The following is a 27124-nucleotide window of genomic DNA, read 5'->3' on the forward strand; positions in this document are numbered from 1 at the left end:
CAAAGCTCAGACAAGCGCAGCCTCCCTCCCTCCATCCTTCAGGCTTAGAAGGACACATGCCACGGAGAGAGCTGCTGCTGCCCACGCCAGCAGCCGCGGATTCCCCGAACAAGCACCGCCGAGGGGAAGCGGGCTGCAGGCACGCAAAACTCACGCATGCTTCTGCATCACCGGTTTGCAACAAATGCAGCCGCAGCCCAGGCTGGGGCACCACGAAAAGGCTCATGGGAGTGGGAGCCAGGTTTTGCCTAACCCGATCCTCCTGAGGCTGCTCCTCTGGAAACTTGAAAAGGATGTGCTAGGTAATAATAAAAATACTTAAATGCGAAGCACGGTTACATCCCCCAGCTGGCTCCAGTCCTCCCTGCAGAAAATACCACTGATACCATTTACTTTCTGCATTAATAGACAAGAAGAAGGGTCTCCCCGGGGCAGTTGATGTTGCACCGCTTCGTGCTTCTCGGCACATCTGGGGCTTTCCAACAAACCAAAGATTCATGGGAGGATGCCACTCACCGCTACCTTATTTTTGGGGATGTCTCCTCAAGGCAAGCACGGCTGCTGGGCACCACGCCTGGCCTCGGCGCACCCGCCGGCAGACCGGATGCGCTGGGACAGGCCTGGGCAGAGCTGCACCTCGCCCCGCTGGCATGCCACCGAGGGCCATGCCTGCCCGAGACCTCCTCCCCTTGCTGGTTATTCAGCTTTCGGGCTGTAAGATGAATAGCAGGAGGAGAACGATGGAAAAAGGAACCCTGCCTGCCCTGCCTGCACCAGGCGTGCACCCCCCGCTACAGACACTGCTTTTCACACATGGCAGGAGCAGCCCCGCACGTTACCCCGTGGCCATTAATTAATATATTTTGGTTTATCTTTGATCACGTAGATCTCATTTCTGAGATGTTTCTGGCTTTGAGATAGACCATTTTTAGCATGGAGTTGTTGCTGCCCACCTTCTAAAGAAGATGAAAGTTGTATTCCAGGTTGGCACAGACCAGGATGGTCTGCTGGCTACAGCCACTGGATTAGTCACTACAGCCATGGAAGCACCAGGACAAGGGGGTTTGATTTCAAAATATATTTGAACTGCCTGTCTGCACCACTCACTGGAGATCATTGTGTTAGGGGAAAGCGTGTTACGGATTTCTTACAGCTGGCTCCCAGGGGAAGTTCCATGCAGCTGCCCAGCAGCTCCAGTTGGGCCAGTTCTGCCTTTGGGCTTGTCTCGCTGGCCATCTTCTCTGGCTTTGGGTGTCACACGGGGCACGCTGTGGCCCCACGTGGCTGCCGGCACCCGTGCTGAGGAGCCACACTGCCAGGAGCCGCAGGGAGCACCAGCGGGAGCCGGCCGCCGGCCGCCGTGCTGGGTGCTCCCAGACCCACTCAGCTCCCGCTCCTCACACCATTTTGGGGCTGGCCCCAACATGGCCATGGGCTGTTTTGGGGTGCTGGCTCTTTGGGGGGGCTTGGTCTCCTCCCAGACCTGGTGGGTGTGCAAGGAGCAGCCTCTAGAGGGGATAAACTTTCAGTGGTTTCTCCCCCCGTGGCGCTGCGGACATCCGTGACGCTGGCAGAGGGAGCCCGGCTGGCAGTGCGGGCTGGCGGCCGCGGGGGTACGCACAGCCCCGTCCCCCCTGGCAGAAGGGGCTCTGCCGCAGGCGATGCCCTCGCGCATCACCCCCAGCCCCAGCACCGCAGGGATGTCCACCAGCAGAGACAAGGGTTTACTGAAAGTGTTGTATTTACAGGCCAGTATTAATTTGTTGCTCTTGTTATTTACAATTTATTTACAATTAATCCCTACAGTCACTAACAAATGAATCTGGCAGAGTTGGACAGAACTTGCCAGCAGACTGGCAAGGCAGAGGAGCCGGAGTTTCTCTTCTTCTCCCTTTTCAGCCCTGCCGAGGGAAGGGTTTTAGTGATTTTTCTTGCCCTGGACCACAGAGGCATTGCCTGTTACCTGCGGTCAGGGGAGCGGAGGTGACACGCTCTGCTGCTGAGCACAGTTCCAGCCCTAATGCTGTCGCAGCCGGGAAGGCAAAGCTGCCGCGCTCCTGCCTCCACGTGAAGTGCTTCCAGGCCCGACGGCTGGTTTCCCTGCACATGGAGCCAGCCGGAGCCGCCCAGCACAGCCCAGTCCGTGTGCGTCACAGACGGGTTGTGTTGGGATGCGGGTGCTGCTCTTTCTCCCATCTCAGAGCTGAGCTGAGCACAGATCGGAGACTGCCCGGAGCCACAGGGTGCCAGCCCGTCATTGATGCAGGAGGATTTTGTGTCACCCGCAGGTCACCCCTGTCCCTCCTGGGAGGATGGCGGGACCAGGAGGAACGATCCTGCAAGAAGAAGCCTCCAGCAGCCTCCACCACCAGCTGCCATTGAACTCAGTCCTCGCTGACGGGCTGCAAAGATGCAGAAACACGGGCGTCACCCTCCTCCACCGTGCGAGGGGGCTCCTGCCAGACATGGCTGGGGACAGGTGAAGCCCTTCGGCAGACCACCCGTGACTGCCCTCCCACCTTCACCAGCAGGAAATTAGACTTGTCCAGGCCGCAGCCAGGGACTGAATGGGGGGCCGCGTCAGCCCTGACCTGTGACGACAGTTCTGCCTGGACATAGGTCAATTCAAGAGACCGTCTTTCCCCCTGGGATATTTGCTTCGATCTTCCTCTCTTCCACAGACTCGGTCAGGTTCAGAATACTAACATGGGGCTGGCAAGCGGCCGGCTGTTCCCTTTTCAGATGAGTTTGCAGCCTGGCTGCCAGAGAGGCATCTTACAAAGGGACTTTTGGCTTGCTCCTGCAGATCCCTGGTTTTCAAGCCATGCAGAGGACAACGATGCTGTTCATGCCCCAGGAAATGTTGCCCAGGACTCCCAGCCGTGGCCAAGCACCCCAGAAGCCCTGCACGAGTGTGGGTCCCACTGCCACTGCAGTCTGGGGTCCCCTGGGACCACTCATCCCTCGGGATGTGCCTTCCCGGCTCAGGGGGCGATGGCGGATTGCTGCTTCCTCTGCTCCTGCCTCATCTTCAGAGCCAGCATCACCCGGCGGTACAAGTCTGGGGAGGAAGAGAAGTGGTCAGACGCTAACACAGGGGCCAAGCTCCGGGGCCCAGCCTGGCAGCCTGCGCTGGGCGAGGGCCGCAAGGGCAGCACACGTGCATGGCCTCCCCGCATCCCACCTGAAGGCAGAGGCAGCAGCATCTGCCTCCCCAGCAGCCCCCACCTTGCCCTGCGGCAGCACTTGCTTGTGCCCCTGTCCCCACACCAAGCACCCCACGGCCAAGGACTCCTTCACAGCTCATGCCCCACTGCCAGCAGGCCAGACCCCCCAACGCTTTTCAGCAAAATCTGTCCTGAGAAATACCAACCAAAGGTGCTTGAGACCTCACGCTGCTGCTCCACGGCAGGTTCCTGCGACTTGATTTTATTCTTGACTTTCTTCTTCTTTTTCTTTTTCGTGCCCTGCGCTGGATGGAGAAATACAAAATTTCAGGCACCACATCTGGGCAAGGATGCATTTGTCACCAAACCAGCTGAGAGGACTGCTGCTGGCAGACCCGCAGTGCTCCGTCACCTCCGAGCATCAGCCCCTGCGGAGAAGCTCGGAGCTGTCTCTCCCAACCCCCGGCCGGACTCCCCGGACCCCGCTCCACGCCCAGCGGATCTGCAAGCAAAGCTAACGGTGATGGCGGGACCGGTGGCCCAGCACATCACCACTTTACTGGGCCCCAAAACCAGGGGGTCCCGGGGGGGCCGACGTGCCGCTGGCGCCAGCAGCTCCCCACAGCCCCCTCTCACCTGGCTGGGGGGTGGCTGTCTCGGCGGGCGTGGGCTCCTCCTGCCCCACCCTGTTGGGGGGCAGCAGCCCCCCGGCAGCCCCGGCTCGGCTGTCGCTCACTCCTCCCGGTCCCTCCGGCTCCTCGGCTGGGCCTGGCTGCCCCGAGCCCTTCTTCCTCACCTTCACCTTCCTCTTCCTCCTCCCGGGGCCCGTTGTGCCCTCCTCCTGGGCGGGGAGTGGGGGCTGAGGGGAAGGTGGTGGAGCCCCCTTCCACCCCCTCCCACCCGGGGGCCTCACTCACCAGCGGGAGGAGGCGGCGGGCGGGTCGAGGCGGCCGGTTCTCCCCCGCCTTCCCCGCGCCGTCTCGGGCACCCTCTCGGGGGGGCGGCGGGTCCCTGGCGGGGAGAGAGCACGGCGGGGCATGGGGGCGAGCCCGCGCGCGGGAGTGGGAGGACTGGGACGCGCGCAGACGGAGCCCCGCACCGACCTGCGGGCGGGCGGGCGGCCGCGGGCAGCCCCGGGGCCGGGCGGCGCGGCGGCGGGCGGTGGCAGGGCGGCGGGGGCGGTGCGGAGGAGCCAGCGCAGCCCCGACAGGGCGGCGCGGGCTGGGCCGGCGGCGGGGCCCCGGTTGGCGGCACAGGGCTCCTGCGGGCGGAGGGGCAGAGTCGGCCCCGACGGGGAGCGGGGGGCAACAGGGGGAGTGGCGGGAGCGGGGCAGCCCCGCACTCACGATGCGGCAGGGCGAGCGGTTCTCGTTGACCAGCCGCTCCAGGGACAGGCGCTCGATCAGCTCGCCGGGCAGCAGGGCAGCCGCCGCGTCTTGCTTGTTGGCTAGCCTGGGGCGCGGGGAGAGCGGGACCGTGGCCGTCACCCCGGCCTCCGGGCTCCTCGCCGCACCACGGGCCGGGGGGGCTGGATGCTTTCTCCCGCTTTGGCTGCGATTAGGCGAAGCACTGCCCCGGCCCGTACCTGGCGCTGGAGCCCCAGCCCCTGTCCAAGGATGCTCCCAGGCCCCGAGCACCGCTGGGGTCCCCATGTCCCAGCACCCCCCGACAGCCCTTTGGGCACCCCATCCCCACAGCAGCCTGGCCACGCACCCCACAACCCCCAGCAACCGGTTCCCATGCCCACCTCACCCCAAACCCTACAGGTCACAGCCTGGGGGGACTCGGCCTTACAGTAAGATGGGCTTCCCGGAGACATCGGGATGGCTCAGGACGCGGCTCAGGACCTTGCGGGCCTCCTCCATCCGCACCAGGTCACTGGAGTCCAGGACGAAGAGGAGCCCATGGGCCGTGCTGTAGTGGCTGCGCCAGGCGCTGCGGGAGCGCTGGCCCCCGGGCAAGTCCACCAGTGTCACCTCGAACCTGTCCACCCGCAGGCGGGTCTGGCCGGGCTGCGCCGTGGGCAGCACCTCGCCAGCCAACGCTGCGTGCGGGGAGAGGGCAGAGAGCTGGTGCAGTGAGCCCAGGAGCATCCCTGCGGCATGTGCCTCCTCCTTGCCCGGCCACAGCCCCGCTCACGGGGCTGGCCAGGGCACGGGCAGTGCCCTGCACAGTTCCCCCAGCCCAGCAGCTGCATGTCAAGGGTCTCGGTCCTTCAAGGCTCGGGCACTCGGTTGCAAAGGACAGTAAAGCTGCTGCCTCCAGCCAAGGCCGGCCCTGAGGCCATGCTGCTCCTCACCTCTCTCTATGTCCGTGATGATGGAGGTTTTCCCTGCATTGTCCAGCCCCACAACAAGGAGGGTCACCTTCCTGGGGAGCGACAACAGCGGGTGAGCACTCCAGGGAAAGGCTGTGCTCCCTGGAGAGCGGAGAGCACAGCCAGGAGAGGGGCAGGACGGTGACTCAGGCTCTGGCTGAGCTCGGGCGAGGGCAGGGACAGTCCCTGGTGCCTGGGAGGGGTGAGGGCAGGCACAGGCACCTGGAGCCACCCCGTCACCATGGGGCAGCCGCACTGTGGAGCCTTCGGTGCACTTCCTATGGCAATGATTTCTTTTCAGATCGTATAGGATTAAGCAATGATACGCACAGGCCAAAAAGATTGTTCCTTATATGCAAACAGTTAATGATTGCTCTTGGTGTCCTTCCTTGTCCCTGAGTTATGGGTATACATGCTAGGGAGAGGCAGCAAGGACATTTTATGAGCTTCTGCCTGGACCCAGGAGGTTTTTCCTGTTGCTAAACAGTCCTATTTGGTCTCCAGTGACGTGCTCAACCGGGGCCATACACAGAACGTTTTCCCTGTGGTTGACAAGCCACAGTGTTTTCGCAGTGTCATTTTCTTCCTTAAACACACAGACCAGGCTGCGTGGGTGGCGTGGCTCCACCTCCGGCATTACGGCAACGTGTCCTCGTTGGCAGGAGAGGACCATAAACCCCCTCCCTGCCCGCAGTGTCTGCCCGGGCTGGTGCAGTGCCGTCCCCAGGGAATTAACCCGGATCTCCCGACACAGGCAAACACGGCAGGTGCTTCAGTTTGTCCTCCCCAGATTTCCTGGGGAGCTGCCGACTTTGCACAGGGGGAATGCCGCTGGGAGTGTTCCCCGCATGCGTACCTCTGCCTGCCCTGCCCTCTCCCTGCCCAGCTCCTGCCTGCTGGAGAGGCAGCGATGACACACGTGTGCCTCGCTCTGCATTTTGGGGATGGTTCTGGCAACGGGCACCAGTCTCGCAATGTTACTGCACCATCGCAATGTTACTGCACCAGTGCCCTGGCCGACAAACGCGCAGGTAAATGTTGTGCGCCCCAAGGAGCGGGCATGGGGACCTACCTGATGGGCTCCTGTATGGCCTGCAGCCATGACCAGCAGTGGGAGAAGAGGTGGAACATGCTCAGCAGCCCCAGGCGGACGGATGGCCTCTCTTCGGCACCTATGAAGCGAGCAGCCCGGCATTGTCTCCATGCTTCGTCCTCCTGCCTATGCCTGCTCCCCATGGCGGGGACCATCTCACCCCGGGGTGCCCAGCACCCATGGCCCAGCACTGCTGCCTCCAGCCTGCTGCACACAAGCCAAGTCGGGGGACAAAAACCATCCCCCTGGACAATACCTCACAGGCATGGACGCCCCCGGCTGGACCCTGCCCTGGCAGCCCCTTCTTGCATGGCAGGAGCACCAGTCAGGCTCTCACCCGCTTGTCCCCACCCTGCGGCCCCTGCTCACATCCCCTTTGCGTAGCAGCTGCTTAAATCTAATCTGGATTTAAATCGTGGCCTCCTTAATCCTGGTGGGTCGGCGCAGGCCGGTGGCCGCTGGGACATGGAGTGCCGTGGGGCTGCCCGCTGTGCCGGGCGGCACGGCGTGGCACTGCATTACCCACCCGTCTGCGCCTGCGCGGCGCTGGGCAGCCTCGCGCCTGCATCGCTGGCTTAAGTGGCTTGTGGTGAGGACATCACCCGACAGCCCACACGGGGCTTCCAAGTGAATTAGTGTCTCCTCTAACGAAAGGCGTCCCTGGCCCCTCGCTGCCTAATCCCTGCGCAGATGTTTCTCCGCAGTCCCTGCAAGGAGCAGCCCCCGCGTGGTGTGCGCGGCCCCGCCGGGCTGGGGGACGTCACCCCTCGCTGCTGGTGTTTTATGCCCTGACGAGGCACCCCCCGAGCAGCAGCAGCTCCTGTGCCGCTCGGGATAGAAATACCAAGCAACCCGAGCAGGCGCCTGGCGGGGAGCAGGGAGGCGGTGGGGGCCTTTCAACAACGGGGAAGGGAGCAGAGCCAAAAAAGCCTGAACTGCTTGATCTGCAAGCCTGAAGCTCTTATCTTGCTCCTCATATTTCCTGCTGCTTCCCCCCACTGGGGCTGCCCTCCCTGGCACGCTGCCGCTGTCGCATGTGGGGAAGAGGGATGTGCACAGGGATGTCTGAGCTGCAGGAGCTTTGGCTGGTGGCAGTGGGGTCCAGCGGGACGAGGACGTGTGAGCCACCAATAGCCACACTGGGGAGCAAACAGGGATCCTGCCGGCTCGCATCAGTCCATGCTGAACCGCCCAGCGCCAGCAGCACTACCTCGGCCAGTTGAGCCCCAGCCGTGAGCCAAGGAGGCCGACATGCTGCCAGGCGTCCCACACCTCCGGGATGGCCCTGGGGGTGGAAGCCCCGGCTGGGCATGGCCCCTTGCTCCAGCCCGGCATGCTGCCAGGAAGCTCGGCACCCACCCCGGGCAAGGGAGCTGTGCCGGAAGCACGCCACGGGCAGGGAGCCACGCGTGGTTAATGATTGTTGGAGGAAGTTTCCGTACCGATACCATGGCCACCTGCAACAGTATTTGGGGTGACTGTTCAACCCCACACCTCTGATGGGGCAGTGGCTGCAACCCAGCTGCCTGAGCCTGGCCCAGGGACAGAGCCCCGTCCCCAGCCCGATGCCCTTTCCCGGTTGCTCCCGTGCCGGCAGCCTGCCGGGACCAGCAGCAGCACAGGACTGGGAAGCCTTTTGCAGAATTAACTGTACCAGGGCCGAAATGACCTGCTGGAAGTGTCAGCGCCCGTCTCTGTGCCTCGGAATGGCGCTACCAGGGGACGACCGGGCAGGGGACGGGAAGAGGCATGACCATGGGTGCTATAAATAGGGAAGTGCCATGTGGCAGGCAGCCCTGGGGGCAGCGGCATGGCCTCCCCGAGGGGCAGCAAGAGCCAGTCTCCCTTCCAGCACCGATGGATTTCCAGCAGTCTCTGAGCACTTGGGCCCCTGCTGCTTTTCACGCAAGTGTCCAAAATCCCTGGCCAAACTGGCACCGGACACCAGGAAGCCCCCCAGATGACTGAAGCAGCTCCAGGTCCCCCTCCCGATGCACACACACACGGCTCAACAGATGGGAAAAACCTCAAAATCCACCCCAAATCTGGTGAAACACACACTTGACTCCAGAGAGGCGGCGTGAGGGCCAAACCCAGATCGATGGGCGCTTTGCCGAGACTGGGCTCAGGTTACAGAGCGGGTGGCTGGCCCTTCGCCCACACAGCCGGCCGGCTGGGGTGCAGCCGGAGCCCCTCTGCCAGCGCCGTGGGGACCCCCCGGGCAGTGCCAGCGGGACCCGCAGCAGCCCTCCGGGTTTCCTTGGTGACTGTTGCCAGGTGAGAAACTCTAAGGCAGAATTTATTATCTTGGCGGATAACCGGAGATGTTTCTCGCTGGAGCTGTTACTGGACCATGCCCCAGCACCGTGCCGGGCTGGACCCTCTAGTGCTGCCGGGGCCAGTGGCACCCCCCGAGGGAGGGCTGTGCCTGGGGCACGGGGGCTGCTCAGCCCCTGGCATCGCTTTCCGGAAGGCGGCACCTCTTTTGGGGCTATTTCTGCCCGTTGGAGTGTTGCAGGCGAGGGAAAGGCGGCGAAGCCGCAGGGACCGCAGAGAAGTGCAGATGGATACGGGCTGGCGGGCTGCCCTGCCTTGGCTTCCCTAGATCCCGTGAGTATGCACCCAAGCTGGCATCGAGCACAACAGGACCCCCGCCTGGGACCCCCACTGGCAGGGCTGGGGGAGCTTGCGAGGGAAAGCAGTGGGCAGCGCAGAGCTATAGGGGCTGCCTATAGCATTTACCAAGAGCCTTGAGCTGGGGTGGTACCAAAACCGAGGTTATGGCAAGGACCAAAAAGTCCCGACAGAAATATTTATAAGCAAGCTATCCTGGGACTGCATCATCCCTGCCCAAAAAAGCATCCGTGGCAGGGCAAGGACATGCACAGGCTTTGGGGAGGGACTCGTCTTTCTATTTACCGCATCGGACGACGGCAGCAGCACAGTATATATGCAAATAGCTGCATCGTCCCTTTAAATCCAAGCACAGCTCTAGTGACTAACGATAACCCCGGATCATACGAGCTCCTAAATCCCAAGAGCTAATTACAGGCAAACGCCCCGCGGTCAGGCTGGAAATGCAAGATAATTACAGCCTGTGCCGTGGAGACTTGCTGGTGATGAATTGGGGCAGCAGGAACGTTTGCTGGCTGTCTGGCATGGTGGCAGCGAGCGCAGCCGGTTTGCACCGTGGCATCCGCGCTGGCACAAAGCGGTGCCACGGTGCAAACTGGCCGCGCTCCCCGCTGCCAGGCCAGCAACCATTTTTCAAGCTATTTTGGGCAAGGGCAGTTGTTTTTCTGGAGTGCTCTTTTCTCCCCCGCTGCTGGTACCACCACCCTGCGGCGGACGCAGAAGCAGGGGAGGAAGCGTGCAGGGAGCTGGGTGCTTCTCACCCAATTTCTGGCTGGGTGCTTCATAGCCAGAGCACACGCAAATTCCTGGGAGAAGCTTGGATTTCAGCACAAGGTCCTGTGCCGGGGTTTGCTCTGCTCCCTGCTGCCCGGGGAGGCTGCCAGCTCGCTCCTGCACCATGCTATAAGGGCTATAAGCCCTCCCTGGGCTCCTATAGTGGTTTTAGAGTATTACAGTACTTCTGCTGCTTTCCTGCAGCAAAGCATGAGGGAAAGGAGAGTGTAAACCATCCCTCCTGCGTGCCGGGATGCCCGGGCAGGTGCGGTTGCAGCCTGGCTGGGTTAGCAGGCTGCCGGGGCTGTATACTTTTACAGCACGGGGGACCGAGGGAATCTGTTAATTAAAAGTAATTTTAACCCTTCCTGCCTGGTTTAGCGTTACAGCATCACCTGCTGCCTGAGCTGGGACGGTAGCCAGAGAGGCACGACTTCAATATGTGTAATTATTGCAAAGACCTATAAATGCACCCGAAGAAGGTAACTCTGTTTTCTTGTTAAAGAATTTAAGCCCTGAGGCAGCAGCGGCACGGCCCGTGCTGGAGGAGCGCCCCGAGCCCGGCGGTGGGCTCACCTACAGCCTGCAGCGAGATTGAGAGGGATGAGGTCCTCAGGGCAGACATGGGTTTTTCTCCCAGCAGGAGAAGGGAGCTGGATGAGGAAGCGGAGTGGCAAAAGCATGATGAAGCAAATGGAAAAAATATTTCCCCAGCCAGAAACTATTCCACAGACTGCTGGGGCAGGAAAAAAATACAGCTGAGTTATTGAGAAAGCAATGCAAAATCCAAACAGTTTAGGCTGTGAAAACCAGTCACTTGCAAAGCTATTTCCAAACTAAGTAAAAAGTTCCCAGCTCGCAGATTCCTGGGATGCCCGCAGCGGCCAGCCCAGCCGCGCGGGGTGGTGTGCCTGACACAACCGAGTCCCCCAGTCGCTGTGTGTCGAGCCGGGAAACACTTTGTGATTTCCACTTCATCCGGCGCGTGTGGTCTTTTGGTGATCAGCACGTTCCCCACCACCGCTCCGTGCGGCACCAGCTGAATATTTCATCCTCGGCACAGAGCGTGTTCCTGGGGAGGTCTCAGATCGCAAAGGCCAGGGGTAGGGGAGCATGGCCGTCCCCGCACCCTGAGCAGCTGCTCCACCTCTGCGTGCAGGGCTATATTTGGGAAGCTGGCAGCGCGCACTTGGCATGTCCCAGTGAGCGCTCTGGAGCGATGTCTGCTCCCAGAGGAGGGGAGAGGGAGAGGGAGAGGGAGAGGGAGAGGGAGAGGGAGAGGGAGAGGGAGAGGGAGAGGGAGAGGGAGAGGGAGAGGGAGAGGGAGAGGGAGAGGGAGAGGAGAGGAGAGGAGAGGAGAGGAGAGGAGAGGAGAGGAGAGGAGAGGAGAGGAGAGGAGAGGAGAGGAGAGGAGAGGAGAGGAGAGGAGAGGAGAGGAGAGGAGAGAGAGGAGAGGAGAGGAGAGCTTGTGGGAGCGTGCCGGCAGGTCTCCCCACCTGGGCTCTTTAAGGGCTTTGGCAAGCAGCTCCCTGCCATTTCCAAACAGCTTTTCTCTTCTCCTTTTACAGGAGCTGAGCCGCCAGGCAGGCATGTGTAAAGCAGACATGGCTATTTTCAGAGCGAGAGCCGGTGAGGGAGCCCGCTCCCACCCCACGTACAGCCCGGGCTCTCACACACAAATGCCCTCACACGTCCGCAGGCGTGCAAGGGGCTGGAAAAACTGCACAGCAAATCCGGCATGTCACACGGTGGGCAGCCACCACTGCCATGGCCCTGTGTTCAGAGTGTGTCGTGTGTACACTGGGATTAAAAACATAATGAAGGCTGGGATTAAGAAAATAATGAAGCTGGGATGCTCTCCAGGACAGGGTGGGCATTTGTGAGAACAGGAGAACTGACATCTGCACGTGGTGGCAGGACTCTGGCCGGTGGCTTGGGCATCCTGGGGTGGGGGGAGGCTCCCAAATGCTGGTGCCTGCAGCAAGGCACAGGACAGGGACTCAGGTGGTACCGTGCCACCCTTGTGCAGGGAAAACTGTTTTCTCCTTCCCTCTGCCTTCTCTCCTATCCCTGCTCCTGACAGTGAGGTCTGCAAAACACATGAGCTTCTAGGTGCTGTAACGTAAGTAACCTGCAACCCATCTAAACCCCCTCACTTTCCTAAATGTCCCTAGAGATGCCAACACAGTCCCTCTCTGTTTGGCACCTTGGGTTTCACCCCGACGGGCACTTCCATGGCAGCTTCGCACCGTGTCGGAGGTCACTTCACCCGGATGGACCACAGCTCCAGAGCCCAGGGGCTGTTCTGCTCCCGGGAGGGCTCAGAGCAAGGGCTGGCCAGCAGCTGCCCGCTCTGCTGGCCCAGAATCCGGCGGCTGCGTGTGGGAACACCTGGGTGGGATGTCCCTCCCGGCTCGCCACAGCTCTGGGCCAGCCGGCGGCTCCGAGACAGCAGTGTTGCCATGTGTCTGTGCAGCCCAAGCCGCGCTGGGCTCGCGGGCAGAGGCGCAGGCGTTGAGCACAGGGAGTGGCGGAGGCAGGATCGTGCTGATGCTATCTGTGACACAGATCGCTTTTATGGTCTGCTGTTTACAGTGCTGAGCGGCCAGGTAGGGTTAGGCTTGAGGGGTGACTCACAGAGTGCACTAGAAAACAGCCCGCTGCCTCTCCGTGCCTGGGTCAGCGAATGGGATAATAACTGGTGTGGGAAACGCTGTGAGGCTTTGTCCCTCCAGTCCTCTGACAGCTGCCGGGGCTCCCGGGTGCAGGACTGGGATTCTTGACTGCTTAAATAATCACTCTTAAATATTTCATCATGAAACAGGGGAAGATGAAATTAAAAATATGATGAGTCGGAGGCCAGGCATTGCTCAGCCGAGGGCTTGGTGACCTGCCAGACTCCTGGGGGATGCTTTTAATTTGGATAAATGGAAGTTGCATAAATGGTATAAATTGCACATTGCTCTTGCTGCTAATACAAAGGTGTGGGCGCAGTTGGCAGCGCTGCACGATGCACCGTCGCCGGCTGAGCGCCCAGCCAGGCTGCGTGCCGGGGCCGGCGCAGCCGCTGCCTGCGCACAGCTTCCACCCGGGGTGTCCGCAGGAGCCACCCAGCTGTCGGGCAGGTTCCTTCGCTTGGACGCGGTTCCCTTTGCCCTCTGCCCTGCTGGGGTTTTTTTTTGGAGAGGCTGTTTTCCAAAAACAACTTGGAAATATGTAACTATCATACCAGAGCTGAGCAGTCACACGCAGATCTCCCGTCCCTGCCGGTCAGGCCAGTCCCTATGAGCTCATGGTGTTTGTGGTTTCCCGAAGCAGCTGTTCAGCGCTGGAAGGAAAAGCGCTGAGCAGCTGCAGGGACTGGGATTGCTTCTGTGCAGGAGCTGCCATCGGGGAGACGCAGCCTCCAAGGTCTCAAGGCGGTTTTATTCCCAGCTCTGCTGCAGATAAGCCCGATAGCCCTGGTAACACTTCCAGCCTGGTAAAATGGGGGAAACTCTCGTGCGTAGGGTTTGGGAGGTTTCATGCTTTTTGGCTTACACGGGGCTGGGCGAGCGATGGGCAAAGCGTCCCCACTGTTAGTGTGGGCACCTCCTTGTGAGCTGGCCTGGCTGCCTAGGGACGAACACCGAGTGCCTTTTAAAAGTTACCTAAGACTTCCCAGTCTGTCTAAACCAGGGAAAATTGGCTGACCTCAAACATTCCTTGCCTTGTCCCATCTCTCCCAGCCAGCCGGCGTGTGCCCAGGCTGGACTGAGTAATCTGGCAGGCAGTGTGCGCTCAGGCGAGACGGCTTGCGTGCATCGCCGTGCCGGCAGCTGCCTGCACTCACACCGTCACTCGTGGGGGAAAGGCAAGCAGGGCTGGTGCTGGGGTCCACTGCGCATGCCGGGCAGAGCAGGGAGCCCCATGGCTATCGACGTGGGGAGCAGCCCAGCCAGCCTTGTGTTCCCACTGCTGTGCTGGTAACTGAGGTGTGGAGCTGAGCTGGCCTCCCCGAGCCTGGACCACAGGTGGGACGGACGGGAAGGGGCGTAGCACTGAGCAGCAGGCTCGGCGATGTGAGATCTGGCTCAATCAGCGAGTCCATATATCACATCACCTTGAAGGTGGGTCTTTGAAGGTGATGGAAAAAGCACCCTGTTGCTCACCTGTAGGCCAAGGTGGTCTTCACTAGCTCCTACCCAGGTTTAGGAGCATCCAGGATGCAGGAGCCACATCTGCCCCACAACATTCTACCCAAATCTTGAGGCCAGCCCAGCACACACATGCCAGCCACCCACCAGACCCAAAGGGGATGCCCCAGCTGGGCTTGCAAGATACCAAAATGCTCCCTGCCTTGGCAACACCCTTCCTCCCACATGCTGCCCCATAAAGTACAGGGCCACAGGCTGCTGGATGCCCTGGCCCAGCCCCATGCATCCTTCCCTGGGTCTGAAGTGGTAGTGGGTACAGGCAGCACTCTGGCACATGTCTGGTAAAAGCCACAGGCCTGGCTGTGGGCAGGGCTGGCACCCACACTGACATCCCCTCCTGCCCCATGGCGAGACCCCACTGTCCCTGGGACTGCTTGACGCCTGTCCCCTGGGGGCACCCCCCATGTTGCTGTACCTTGGGGTAAATGTAGCTGCCAGGGCCCAATTGGGCCAGGACGTGGTGGAGGGGTCCTAGGGAGGACCCGAGAGGTTCGGGGGCACACAGGGTGTAGCATGGTGGCTGGCAGGGCTACGGCTGGGGGAGAGCAGAGTCCCAGGGGGGTCCTGGAGTGTGGGTCCTGGCCATGTTGGGGGTGTCCCGAGGCATGGGTTCCTGGCAGAGACAGGCAATCCTGGTGTGGAGGATGCTGGGCAAAGATGGGGCTGTTGGGGCAGGGGCACAGGTCGGGGTGTCCTGGGGCAGGGGGCTCCATGCCTGGTGCGGACCCGGGCACAGCAGCGGCGGGGTCCCGGGGCGGGGGGTGGGCTGGGCACGGCGGGGGTGCCTGGCCAGGGGACCCCGGGATGGAGGGTTGGAGCCCGGCGGAGTGTCCCGCCCCCTGTGCACGTCGGGGCGGGACCGGAGCGCGGCCGGTGCGGCCCGCCCCACCGGGGCACGGCACGGCACGGCCGGGCACGGCTGGGCACGGGTCGGCTCGGCTGGGTACGGCTGGGCTCGGCGGGGCCGGGTCGGGGCTGCCCGTCGGGCGCCGAGCGGCGGGGCGCCCGGTCCCGCCCCGCCCCGCCCCGCAGCGCGGCTCCTCTCTCCGCTGCAGCCCGGGATGGCGCCGCGGCGGGGCTGAGCGGCCGGGCCGGGCCGGGCCGGGGCCGGGATGGACGGCCCGAGCGGGGGCTGCCCGCCCGCCGCCGCCCCGTCGCGGGCGAAGCTGCCGCTCGGCATCGTCTTCTCGACGGCGCTTTTCTGCGGGGAGGGGGCGGCGGCCGCCGTCCTCTGCCTCTCCTACGGCCACTCCGACGACCGCTTCTGGCTGGCGCTCACCGTCTTCTTCGTGCTCTGCCCCTCCGTCCTGGTGCAGCTCACCCTCATCTTCGTGCACCGCGACCTCAGCCGCGACCGCCCCCTCGTCCTGCTCATGCACCTGCTCCAGCTCGGGCCCCTCGTCAGGTGAGCGCGGCACGGGACGCGGGGACCCCGGCTGGGACGCGGGGACGCCGGGCAGGGGATGCGGGGACCCCGGCTGGGACGCGGGAACCCCGGGAAGGGGACGCGGGGACCCCGGCTGGGACGCGGGGACGCCGGGCAGGGGACGCGGGCACCGGGTGAGAGCAGGGACTGGGGACCGGGCCGGGCCGGGCGCTGGCTGTCAGCAGAAATCTGTCCGTGCAGCAAACCCCGGCCCACTCGGAGCTGCTCCTGCCGGCTCCCCGTCCCCCTCCTCGCCAGGGACACTGCTGCTTCTGGCCCCCGGCCCGCGGAGGTCTTCTGCTCGGCCACCCCTCCCAAGCTTTGCTGCGGTCCTGCCAGGGGGGTGCTGCCTGCTCTCCTGCCTGCCGGACCCCCGCACCAGGCAGGACGTGGCTCTCCCAACCTGTTGCATCTCAGTTGCTAAAGAGGTTCTTGGCGTGATCGCTTTCTGCAGCCAGTGTCTCCCTTTGCCTTTGGGTTTTGCCATCGTCTGGCTCAGGCTGGAGGCACAGATGCAAATCCCGGCTGGGGTGCTTGAGGGTGTCCTGCACCCCAGAAAAGCTCCCCAGGCCTGGGGCAGATGGGTGTTATGGGACATGGAGGAGAGGAGCTGGGTGCAGGAGAGGGGCTGCATGGGAGCTGCGGGCCCACTGGACCATGCTGGGGAGAGGAGGAGGAGGGGGTGGATGTTTCACAAGCTGGAGAGGTGCTGATCTCTCACTCCTTGGGAATGCTGTGGTGCCTCCCTGGGCTGCCGTCACCCCGGCCATCCTGCTCCATGAGAATGCACAGGGGTGCAGCAGGTGGCACGGCAGAGCCGCGTCTCCGCTGGGCTCCTTCCCCGAGGGCACGCCGGCAGCCACGCTTCGGGGCGTGTCGTACCCACAGAGCTGCAAAAGCACCATGACCTGCACCACGCTTCCTCCATCATCGGAAACAAGCAGGGTGCCAGGGGCATCCTCGTCACCGCGGTTCATTTTCAGAGGCAGCCGGGGAGCCTCAGCTCGGCGCTGCCAGCTGTGGGGAGGGCTGCCGGTCCACCTCAGCCGGCGCTGGCCCATGGTGGTGTCACAGCTCCCACTGCACCGGCCACGGCTGTCTGAGGTGGTTAAAATGGTGCTTGGCCACATGCAAGTGCCAGCCAGAGCTGCTCCGGTGCGGCTGCTTCTGTCGGCTCCTGGGGCTGGAGATGGAGCCCAGCCTGCCGAGAAGGTCTGGCAGGGCACCGGGAGCCAGCTGGGACTGCCCTGGGAGCCGGGCCTTTTGGATGAAGCCACTTTCCCGTTAGACTTTGCAATGAGCCATGAGCGCTGACCTGATCTGGCGAGAATTTATCCAAAAACCTCATTCCATTTGGGTCTGAAACAGAGCAACTTCTGCTCTCCTAATGAATGCCCGTAAATAATTACATCCTGCTGGTCCCAGAGCCAGCTCGTCCCCAGGCGGGAGCCAAGCCTGTCGGATGGGTCCTCCTCTGCTGATTGCCTCTGGCTCACGCGCACCCACCTCATGGCTGCATGCGGAGGGGCTGGGGGTCCCGCCGGCCTTGCAGCGGGGAGCACCGTGGGAGAAACCCGCCTCCCCTGCCTGCATGTGAGGGTGCCCCGGGGGGAAGGGGCTGCGGAAGCGCTGTCTTATCTGCCCACGTCACACCCAGCTTCACCCTGCGCTCCCCTTCCTGCCGTCCCCACCAAGAAGGAAGCGTAGAAGCCTTCTGCTCAGGAGGAGAGATCAAAGACAATATCAGAAAGTTTCTCTTGCCTCTGCTTAGAGGAAGACGTGTGTTTTGTGCCAGTGGGGAAAACAGCCCAAGAGCGATTAACCCCTGCCTGCAGCTCTAGCTCCCAGCAGAGCTATGGTTTCCGTACCCTGGATGCTGCACCTCTCGCAGCAGTTGTTGCACCCCTCGCTGGGGCAGTTGTTGTCCCCCTGCCCCACACGCTTCACCCTGAGTGCTGGGACAGAGGAGTGGCCACCGGGCATCCCCACGGTCCTGGTGTGACCCTGCCCTCGTCCTGACATCCCAGGGCCAGGGACTGCCCGCAGCCCTGCTGAACAGTTGCCCAAATCAGTTGGGCTGCACCCAGCAGGAGCAGGGTCCGGCCGGCACTGGGCGAGGCGGGGCTGGAGGTGCTGGGAGCGGGGCCGGGGGGCAGTGGGGAGGCTGGTGGGGTGACGGCTGCCATGTCCCCGCAGGTGCGTGGAGGCTCTGGTGGTGTACTGCTGGTCGGGGAAGGAGGAGGAGCCCTACGTCACCATCACCCGCAAGCGGCGGCTGCGGAAAGGCTACGAGGTGGAGATGGAGCAGGAGGTGGGCCACTCAGTGCGCCGGCTGGCCACGCACCGCAACGCTTTCAAGCGCATGGCGGTCATCCAGGCCTTCCTGGGCTCCACCCCGCAGCTCACCCTCCAGCTCTACATCAGCGTCCTGGAGAAGTACGTCCCTGCCGCCCGAGGTAAGGGTGTCTGGCTGGTGGGCTCCCCCCGGGGCCGGGCAGGCGGGACCCCACCAGGGCATGGTGGCAGCTCCTTAGCCGCATGTGCCAGTGTGGCACCCAAACAAAGCTCTGGGGGGCTGCTGGGGGCACGGTTGCCACTGGACTCCCCTAAACATGGAGCACAGCCCGCAGAGGTTGGGCACTCGTCTATCTTCTGGTTTGCTTTTCCCACGCCCAGCGCTCTGCTTTCCAGCTTGGAGTGAGGCTGGGGAGGGTGGGAAGAGCTGGCTGTGGCTGAGGCGCCAGGCTCTGCTCCCAGCCCCAGTGTTTGCAGACATCTGCCCCATGGAGCCATGCCACGCACCTGGTGCCCTGTCCCGTAGAGATGCCGTGCCCCTGCCCCAGGCTGCTCCAGTCTGCATTAGTTACTGGGTTTTTCTGGCTAGCTACAGGCCCTGGGTTCCACACAGTCCCTCCATTGGATCTATTTCTGAGCCTTTCCCAATGTCCAGAGCTCCCAGCCCAGCGGTCCCAGGTTCCCTCACCTGCTCCCGGGGTGTTTACGTGCTCGGGGGCTGGATGTGCTTTTAAATCCCGCTTCGGCGTGCTGGTGAGCTGGGTGTGCAGGAGTGCTCTTGTACGTTTCCGACTGTAGCACCCAGTGAAGGAGCTGCCCTCGCCAACCCGCTCTCCTGGCCATGCTGGCAGCCCAGACCTTGCCCTCTGTACTCACAGCCGGCGCACAGAAAGGGGATGCCCCATAGAAACACCCTCCTTGGCCACAGCCCCCTGCAAGGGTGTTGTGGGGAGTAGGAGCGGTGGAGGCAGGAGGATGAGCCCCGGCACTCTGCCAGCAGCAGATGCGGGAAGAGAATCCCGGTTGACATGTTTCGGGTGATTCCCTCGCAGCTCGGGTGTCTCGGCTTAGCCCCACAGCTCACGGCCGCTGCCGCAGCGCGACTGGGACCAGCCGCACGCTTCCCTTCGTTTTCTCTGCTGCGGTTTTCCTGGCTGCGCTGAATGTGAGCAGCTGCCGGCATTCCCTATGAATGACCTTGGCTTTGCAGCCCCCAGATGAGGGCGGCCCTTGAGATGCTCCCAGGGCGAATGGTGGGCTACGGCAGTGCAGGTCCAGGTGAGGGCAGAGGGATGCTCGCAGCCCAGAGCGTGCCCCACTCCCCCTTGAGCAGCATTTCGTGCACAAAAGCGGGGGGGGGGGGCCTGCTTCAAGCGCAGGAACAGCTCCAATTTGGCAAAGGCTTCTGGTTTATTGGTGTAGGGAGAAAATCTGGGAGCAGAGCCTCCCATTGCCTGCAGCTCCCCCCACGGCCACCCCATCACAGGGTCGGTCACCACCAGCCACGAGCTGTCCCAGCAGCGCTCACACCGAGCCTCCTGCTGCAAGCCCCGGTGCTTGGCACCCTGCGCTTCGCACCCGGGCTTGGCACCCCGTGCTTTGCAGCCGGGGCAGCAGAGAGGCCGGGCACATAGCCCCTCCGCGGCACGGCCTGACTCCCCTGCCCGCTCCCTCTGCAGCCGTCCTCATGGGCATCTGCCTGGTGTCCGTCACCTACGGGGCGCTTGTCTGCAATATCCTGGCCATCCAGGTCAAGTATGATGACTACAAGGTCCAGCTGCGGCCGCTGGCCTTCCTCTGTATTGTCCTGTGGCGCAGCCTGGAGATCTCCACCCGCGTGGCCGTCCTTGTGCTCTTCAGCACCGTCTTCAAGCACTGGATCATCCCCATCGCCCTGGCCAACCTGCTGGTGGTCTTCTTCTTGCCCTGGGTGCAGTTCTGGCGGAGCGGCACCCGCCTGCCCGACAACATCGAGAAGAACTTCAGCCGGGTGGGCACGGTGGTGGTGCTCTGCGCCTTCACCCTCCTCTACGCCGGCATCAACATGTTCTGCTGGTCGGCCGTGCAGCTCAAGCTGGCCGACCGGGACCTCATCGACAAGTCGCAGAACTGGGGCCGCTTGGCCGTGTACTATGTGGCCCGGCTGGCGGAGAACACGGCCCTCGTCATCCTCTGGTACTTCTTTAAAACAGATGTTTACGAGAACATCTGCACCCCGCTGCTGGTGGTACAGCTGCTCCTCGGCTACTGCCTGGGCATCTACTTCATGCTCCTCTTCTTCCAGTACCTGCACCCCTGCCGCCAGCTCTTCCGGCACAACGTCGCCGACTTCCTGCACTGCGTCTGCTGCCGCCGGCACCCGCCGGGGACCCCTCTGCACCTCCAGGCACCCCACGAGCCCGGCGTGAGGCACAGCATCGTCTGAGGCACGGCCAGCACCCAGCTCCTCAAGCTGGCTACGGACATGGGGACGGACAGCGCTGGGCTGTGCCGGCAGCCGGAGGGGGCTCGCGGCACAAGCCGTGCCAGAGGCAGGCGCTGCCTGGCCCTGCAGTGGCAGCGGGTCCCGGAGTGTCCCCGCAGTGGCAGGGGACAGGAGCGTGCCCGCCTGCCCGGGACCGCGCACATGGACACGAAGGACTTACGGGGTGCCCAGACCGGCTGCAAGCCGGCAGCCGCGCGGTGCGCAGCCCCTGGCGCGCCCCGACACCCTCGCCTGCCCGCTACGGTACCTACGGTGACCTCGGGGCCACGGGTGCCGGCGGGACTGTTTTAAGCAGTAAAGAAACTTTGCTGTGGCTGCGCATCCAGCTGACTCACGCAGGGGGTGGGGACCCTCCCACCAGGCTGGCATGGGTGCGCACGCGGCTGCCCACGTAGCCCTCGCACGCCCGGGCACCGAGCCAGGGCTGCGCCGGCGGGAAGTGGGGTTGGGGGGGGGCCCTGCCATGGAGCCGATGAGGTGCGGGGGCATGGCGGGATGGGGGAGCCTCGTCCCGCCCCTCCATCAGCGTGGCCATGGCTGTGGGCCAGGAGCAACCCGGCATGCCAGCAGGGAGCGATCCTGCCCAACCTGTTCCTCCAGGCTGGAGGCCCTGGCACTGGCTGCTGTTCCCAGCAGGAGCGCCAGGCACTGCAGAGCTGGGGACCCTGCGGCGGAGGGCAGGCAGGAGAGGAAGGGCGGCTGGCACAGCGGCGGGGATGCTGATGGGACCCGGGCATCCTGGGCCCCAGACCAGGAGTATGACACACACTCCCCTCTTTTGTGGGGTCAGCTCCATTTGTGGGGTGCTGGGTGCCAGGCTGAGGGTGCTCAGCACCCCTGCGGTGCCCACGGAGGAGCAGCATTGCTGGCGCTCAGTCTTAACTCACCCGTCCTGGCATGGATGCCTGGGCTGGATCCTGGCACTGGCACAGGGCTGTGCCCCCGGGATGCTTCTCCTCCTTTGGTGGTTTTCTTGTAAAATGGGCAATGAAGGCTGGCGCAGAACGCCAGGGAACGGCACGTCTGCTGAGCCGGGCACAGGATGGACCCTCCTCAGCTTCCTCCCACCAGGGAATTCCTACCTAAAAAGCAGCCCATTTTTGTCCCCAAATATTGCAAAAAAACCCCAAGAGGAGCAGCCCAATGCCCTGCAGCGCCCAGCCGTGGGGCTGCGGGGGACCCCCCAGCGGAGGGCCGCGCCCGGCCAGTGCAGCAGGCTGGGTTTCGGGGCTGGCCGATGGGGTCAGCCCTGCCTTCCTGGAAGATGGCCTTTGAAACCACCCGGCATTTCCTCAAAGGCTTCTCAGGGGAAAGTCCCCGCGGTGCCGTTCCTGCAGCCGGGGCTGCCGCACCGCCTGCCGCCTCCATAAAACGCCGGGCAGGCAGCGGCAGGCAGCGGCAGGCAGCGGCAGGCGCGGGCAGGCAGGCACAGGGACGTTACGCCATGGGCAACTGGCTGGTCAACCACTGGTTCTCGGCTGCTGTCGTGGTGAGTGTGTGGGGCTGGGGAGCCGATCTGCTGGGAGGGGCTAGGGCGATGCGGGGGGCTATGGGGGGCACGCTCTGGGCATGGCCCCGGGGGGCTCGCGGGGAAAACGGGGGCTGACGGGCCGTCCCGGGGCCGGGCTGCAGGGCGAGACGAGCATCCCCTCTGCTCAGCCAACCTGCCAAGCCCCGGCGGGCAGGGTGGGTTCAGAAAACTTCAGTCGTAAGCAAAAATACGGCTCAAAAAAAGCGGGGAGTCCCGCTGCAAAACTTAAAGGTGCCGCTGCTTCACCCGGCCGCTTTGGCCGGAGGCCTCCCACGTGCCTCTTCTCCCCACGTGGGAGCAAGAGGCTCCCGTGAGAGCCCGCGCCAGGGCGAGGAGCTGCGCCGTAGCGGATGATCTGCAGCTGCCGTGCTGCGGCATCGCTGGTGTAACGGCGCTTACCCGGCCAGCGCCGCGCGGGCTGCTCGGGCTGCGTGAGGAGCTGCAAACACACGGGAAAACGAGGTGTGCAGAAAGTTGGGTTATTGTCATTTTTAAGTCACTTAAAAAAACCCTAAATGCAAGGCAGAGTGGTTTTGGGAGCTCTGCAAAAAAAATCCATGGTTGTGAGAGGGGCCAGTGCGGGGTGCAGCGGGGTTAGGCAGGGCACGGCAGCGCGGTGGGGCTGGGCGAGCCAGCTCCCTGCGAAATTTCCTCCTCTGAGTCTTGCCCGCGTGGCCCCGACCACCCTCCGGCTCTGCCCTCCCGCCGTGCGGCCGTTGCCTACACCTGCCTTTCCTCCTTCCTCGTGCGTGGGTGATGCGCAGGGCCGTGGCTGACAGGATAGTTATTTTACTTCCCACACCTCTCCCCACCTTTGGCCCCGTGTCCCACCCCGTGCGTGCTGCCGCAGCTCATAAGGAAGCGGGAGGGGACGTGCTGTCCTGACACCCTCCGTCTGCGCCCGCACCCGAGTGCCGCGGGGTGAGAGGGCTCCCGGGCCGGGGTCCCTCACGAGGCTGCGGCTTTCCCCCGCAGGCAGCCTGGCTGGGCATCAACGTCTTCCTCTTCACGTACTACTTTCTGTTCTTTGACCGGGACGAGCGGTATTTCTACACCAGGGCCATCCTCGGGGTAAGGTGCTCCCCCGCAGCACCCTGCCTGCCTGGGCACACGTGGGGGGCACACACCCCGTGGAGCCCTCCCGCAGTGGGGAGGGGGCTGCAGCACCCGTGCCCCTTCCTCGTCCTGTCCTCTTCCCGCTCGCCATCGCGCTGCCCCAGCGCCCAACCCGGCATTGCTCCACGCTGGTCCCTGTCTTGGTCCCTGTCTTGTCCCAGCCCACCGTCACCCCAGCCCAGCCCAGCGTCGCTCAGTCCCAGCGCAGCTCCCTTGGCCCCATCCTGTCCCAGAACCGGCACGGCACCGTGCTGGGCAGAGCCGTGGGGGGCAGCGCGGCTGCAGGCAGACATACCCCATCTGCGGCATGGGACAGCGGCGCTCACCCCCTTCCTCTCCCCAGTCCGCCTTGGCGTGGGCACGAGCATCAGCCAAGTGCCTCAACTTCAACAGCATGCTGATCCTGCTGCCCGTCTGCCGCAACCTCCTCTCCTTCCTCCGCGGGACCTGCTCGGTGAGTGCCCCGTGGCGGCACGGCCAGAGTGGCCGTCCCCATTCCCACCCCATCCCCGTCCCGACACCGCCGCCTCTCCCCGCAGTGCTGCCGGCGGACGCTGCGGAAGCAGCTGGACCACAACCTCACCTTCCACAAGCTGGTGGCCTACGCGCTGGCCCTGCTCACAGGTACCACCCCGCGCCGGGCTGGGGCACGGTGGGGACGAGGAGGTGGCCAGGTGGGTGACTGCCTGTCCCCCACCCAGCCGTGCACACCATCGCCCACCTCTTCAACCTGGAGCGCTACAACCATGGCCAGCAGGCCACCGACCGCAGCCTCCCCGCTGTCCTCTCCAAGATGCACCTGCAGGGCAGCGACAAGTGGCTGAACCCCATCCACTCCAACCAGACGGTGAGCGCTGGCCCCGGCATCCAGCCCCCCGCCACCGCCTGCCCCTGCCTCCCTAACCCGTCCTGCCGCCCCTGCAGACGGTCGAGTATGTGGCCTTCACCACCATCCCGGGGCTGACTGGGGTCATCATCACACTGGTGCTCATCCTCATGGTCACATCCTCCACCGAGTTCATCCGCAGGAACTACTTCGAGGTCTTCTGGTACACGCACCACCTCTTCCTCATCTACTTCGCCGGCCTTGTCATCCATGGCATCGCGTAAGGCTCCTCGCCGCTCCCGGAGGGCAGGACAGTGAGGGGCGGCGGCCACGGACCCCTGGTGGGGCAGCCCTGAAGAGGGTCCAGTGGGGCGGCGGGCTCCCCATTCCCAGGGCTGGCTAGCCCAGCTGGCCTCACGCAGCGCAGCTCAGCCCCGGCCGGGGTCCGGGTGCCGGCCCCTGGGCTCACCCCTCTCCTCCCCGCAGCGGGCTGGTGCGCGGGCAGACGGAGGAGAGCATGGAGGAGGTGCACCCCCATCGCTGCGCCCACTATCTCACGCACAAGGACGAGGACTGCAGACACGACTGCTGCAAAGACCCGGAGTTTGGGAGCATCCCTGCCGAGGTAGGGCAGCTGGGGGATGGCTGCGGACGGAGAAGCCCTCCCCTGGCCCTTGGGATGCTCCAGCCCTGGCCCTCCCCAACCCGTTGCTCTCCTCTGTCCCCACAGTCCTGGAAGTGGGTTCTGGCCCCTCTCCTCCTCTACATCTTTGAGCGGATCCTCCGGGTCTGGCGTGCGCGGCAGAAGGTGGTTGTCACCAAGGTGGGTGGTGCGGGAGCCTGTGCCTACTGCCGGCTCCTTCCCTCGCCACTACCAGTGCTTCAGCTCCTCACCAGGGTGGCTGTGGGGAGGTGGGCAGGGGCCACTGCCAAAGCCCCTTGCCCAGGGACAGGAGCCAGGCTGGATGCTGAGCCCCGTCCCTGGTGTGCAGGTGGTCATGCACCCTGCCCGCGTGCTGGAGCTGCAGATGCAGAAGAAGGGCTTCCGCATGGAGGTGGGGCAGTACATCTTCGTCAACTGCCCTGCCATCTCCCTGTTGGAGTGGCACCCCTTCACCCTCACCTCGGCGCCTGAGGAGGACTTCTTCTCCATCCACATCCGGGCAGCCGGCGACTGGACGGAGCGGCTCATCGACACCTTCCAGCAGCAGAAGCTGGAGATGCCCAGGTGGGCTGGGGAGTGCCCAAATGGACCATCCTGGGGATGTGGGGAGGCCGTACCTCTTACCCAGGCCCTCCCTCGGCCAGGATCCAGGTGGACGGTCCCTTTGGCACGGCCAGCGAAGATGTGTTCCAGTATGAGGTGGCCATGCTGGTGGGAGCAGGCATCGGCATCACCCCCTTCGCCTCCATCCTGAAGTCCATCTGGTACAAGTTCCAGCAGGCTGACCAGACCCTCAAGACCAAGAAGGTACGGGGTGTCCCATGGGATCAGCCATGGGTTTCTCCATGCTGGGCTTCCCAGTCCTTGGCACTGCAACCTTCCACCCCTCCTGCTCTGCTCCACCTTGAGCAACCCCTCTCGCCCTGCATCCCAGATCTACTTCTACTGGCTCTGCCGGGACACGGGAGCTTTCGCCTGGTTCAACGACCTGCTTGCCTCGCTGGAACAGAAGATGGCAGAGTCAGGCAAAGCGGACTTTCTCACCTACCGTCTCTTCCTCACTGGCTGGGACAGCAGCATTGTGAGTCGACCATGGGCAGGCATGACTGCAAGGGGGCACACGGGGTGGCCAAGTCAGGCAGGAGAGGCAGGGCAAGCATGTCAACGGCTTGCAGGCAGAAAGTCTGGGAGGGGTGTTTGGTGGGCATCAGCAACAGATACTCCTCCGTAGTGAGGGACTGGAGGTAGGCGCACGGATGGTGGCGGGGGTCCTCACCGTCCCTGCTCTGCCCAGGCCAACAACGTGGCACTCCACTTCGACACCGCTACGGACACGGTGACGGGTCTCAGGCACAAAACCATCTTTGGGCGGCCCATGTGGAACAGCGAGTTTGCAGCAGTGGCTGCAGCCCACCCCAGGTGAGAGCTGGGCAGGGGGTTCGGGGTGCCAGAGCCAGGAGGCACCCCCTCCTCCCTGGCACCCAGCACGGGGCTGGGCAGTGCAGGCTTTGTGAGGGGCATGCTCATCCCCCACGGGTTGCAGAAACCCCAAAAAGCTCTTAAATCACTTTTCCCGGAGCCATCCGCCCGGTGCTGATGTCCCTGTGCTGTGTGCAGGTCGGTAGTTGGCGTGTTCCTCTGCGGGCCGGGGGCCTTGGCAAAGACGCTGCAGAAGTCTTGCCACCAACACTCCAGTCTGGACCCCAGGAAGGTCAAATTCTACTTTAACAAGGAGAACTTCTAAGTGGCAGCCAGGCTGGGATGCCAGTGGCCAGGGGACCCTGCCAGTCTCGCCTCATCCCCTGTGCCAAGAGCGTGGCCAGGGATAAACGTCTGCTGAACAGCACATGCACTGAAGCCAGGCGAGACATGGCATGGTACTCCTTCTCCGTGAGAAACTCCAGGTTCAAAGACTGCTGTCTACAGGGGGTCCTCATGGATCTGTCGAGAAACCAGGGGCACGTGCTGCGATGATGCTGCTGGAGCAGCGGGAAGCAGAGGGAGCGCCCAGCGGGCTGGGCCGAACCACGGGATGGGGACGCGAGAGAGGCAGGCAGAGCGGGCACTGGGGGCCAAACGTGCCCCTCTGGGTTTAAACAGTCCTTCGCATAAAAGGGTAAATTAAACGTGCTTTCCTTTGCAATAAAAGCCTCCGTGGTGACTCAGTCCGTGCAGGTGCAAAGGGAGCGCACCCTTTGCTCCCGTGTAGGGCTGCAATATAAAAGCTGGCTCATAGCAAACCCCTGGGGTGCAGGGAAAGGCATAGCCCCCACCAGGGCTCGTGGCCACCACCTGGAGCCAGGCTGCACCGCCAGTGCCCAGGCCGACTTCCAATGCAGCTCATGCAAAGCGAAAATGTTCTGCTCAAGCATATGCAGAGAAGAGGGGAAAAAAACACCCTCCCGGAGGAGGTCGGCATGGTAAGCGATACAGCAATCGGATACGGAGCCCTTCCTGCCCAGGTGGCAGGGACAGAAAACCGAGCTCCCCATTCTGCCCTTCCCTTACACCTCCGTGAACAGTGGTGAACAGCACGGCACATAAGAAACCTCACAAGTCATTCTTGCCCCAGTGCTGGGGAGATGGGAGGAAGGGGAGCA

General features: G+C 63.4%; 3 protein-coding genes across 3 annotated transcripts; 2 read left to right on the forward strand and 1 right to left on the reverse strand.

Moving 5' to 3' along the window:
* Positions 1 to 2984: 2984 nt before the first annotated feature.
* Positions 2985 to 6615, reverse strand: ARL13A (ARF like GTPase 13A; the record flags this gene model as incomplete). The annotated part of the gene is made up of 7 exons (XM_082004199.1): positions 2985 to 3061; positions 3395 to 3472; positions 3804 to 4008; positions 4514 to 4619; positions 4962 to 5211; positions 5467 to 5537; positions 6557 to 6615. 7 exons carry the CDS (start codon positions 6613 to 6615, stop codon positions 2985 to 2987), a joined length of 846 nt encoding a protein of 281 aa, XP_081860325.1.
* Positions 6616 to 15278: 8663 nt separating this feature from the next.
* Positions 15279 to 20327, forward strand: XKRX (XK related X-linked; the record flags this gene model as incomplete). The annotated part of the gene is made up of 3 exons (XM_082004140.1): positions 15279 to 15586; positions 17804 to 18063; positions 19582 to 20327. The coding sequence occupies exons 1-3, from the start codon at positions 15294 to 15296 to the stop codon at positions 20325 to 20327; spliced, it is 1299 nt and encodes a 432-aa protein (XP_081860266.1). The 5' UTR covers positions 15279 to 15293.
* A 1198-nt stretch (positions 20328 to 21525) lies between these two features.
* On the forward strand, positions 21526 to 26268 carry NOX1 (NADPH oxidase 1; the record flags this gene model as incomplete). Its single annotated transcript, XM_082004356.1, has 13 exons — positions 21526 to 21876; positions 22894 to 22989; positions 23378 to 23488; positions 23574 to 23658; positions 23736 to 23881; positions 23959 to 24140; positions 24347 to 24485; positions 24591 to 24683; positions 24853 to 25088; positions 25169 to 25331; positions 25459 to 25605; positions 25819 to 25943; positions 26142 to 26268. The coding sequence occupies exons 1-13, from the start codon at positions 21625 to 21627 to the stop codon at positions 26266 to 26268; spliced, it is 1902 nt and encodes a 633-aa protein (XP_081860482.1). The 5' UTR covers positions 21526 to 21624.
* Between the last annotated feature and the right edge of the window lie 856 nt (positions 26269 to 27124).

Source organism: Phaethon aethereus, assembly GCF_964289735.1.
Source record: "Phaethon aethereus genome assembly, chromosome: 10".
NCBI classification, from domain to species: domain Eukaryota; kingdom Metazoa; phylum Chordata; class Aves; order Phaethontiformes; family Phaethontidae; genus Phaethon; species Phaethon aethereus.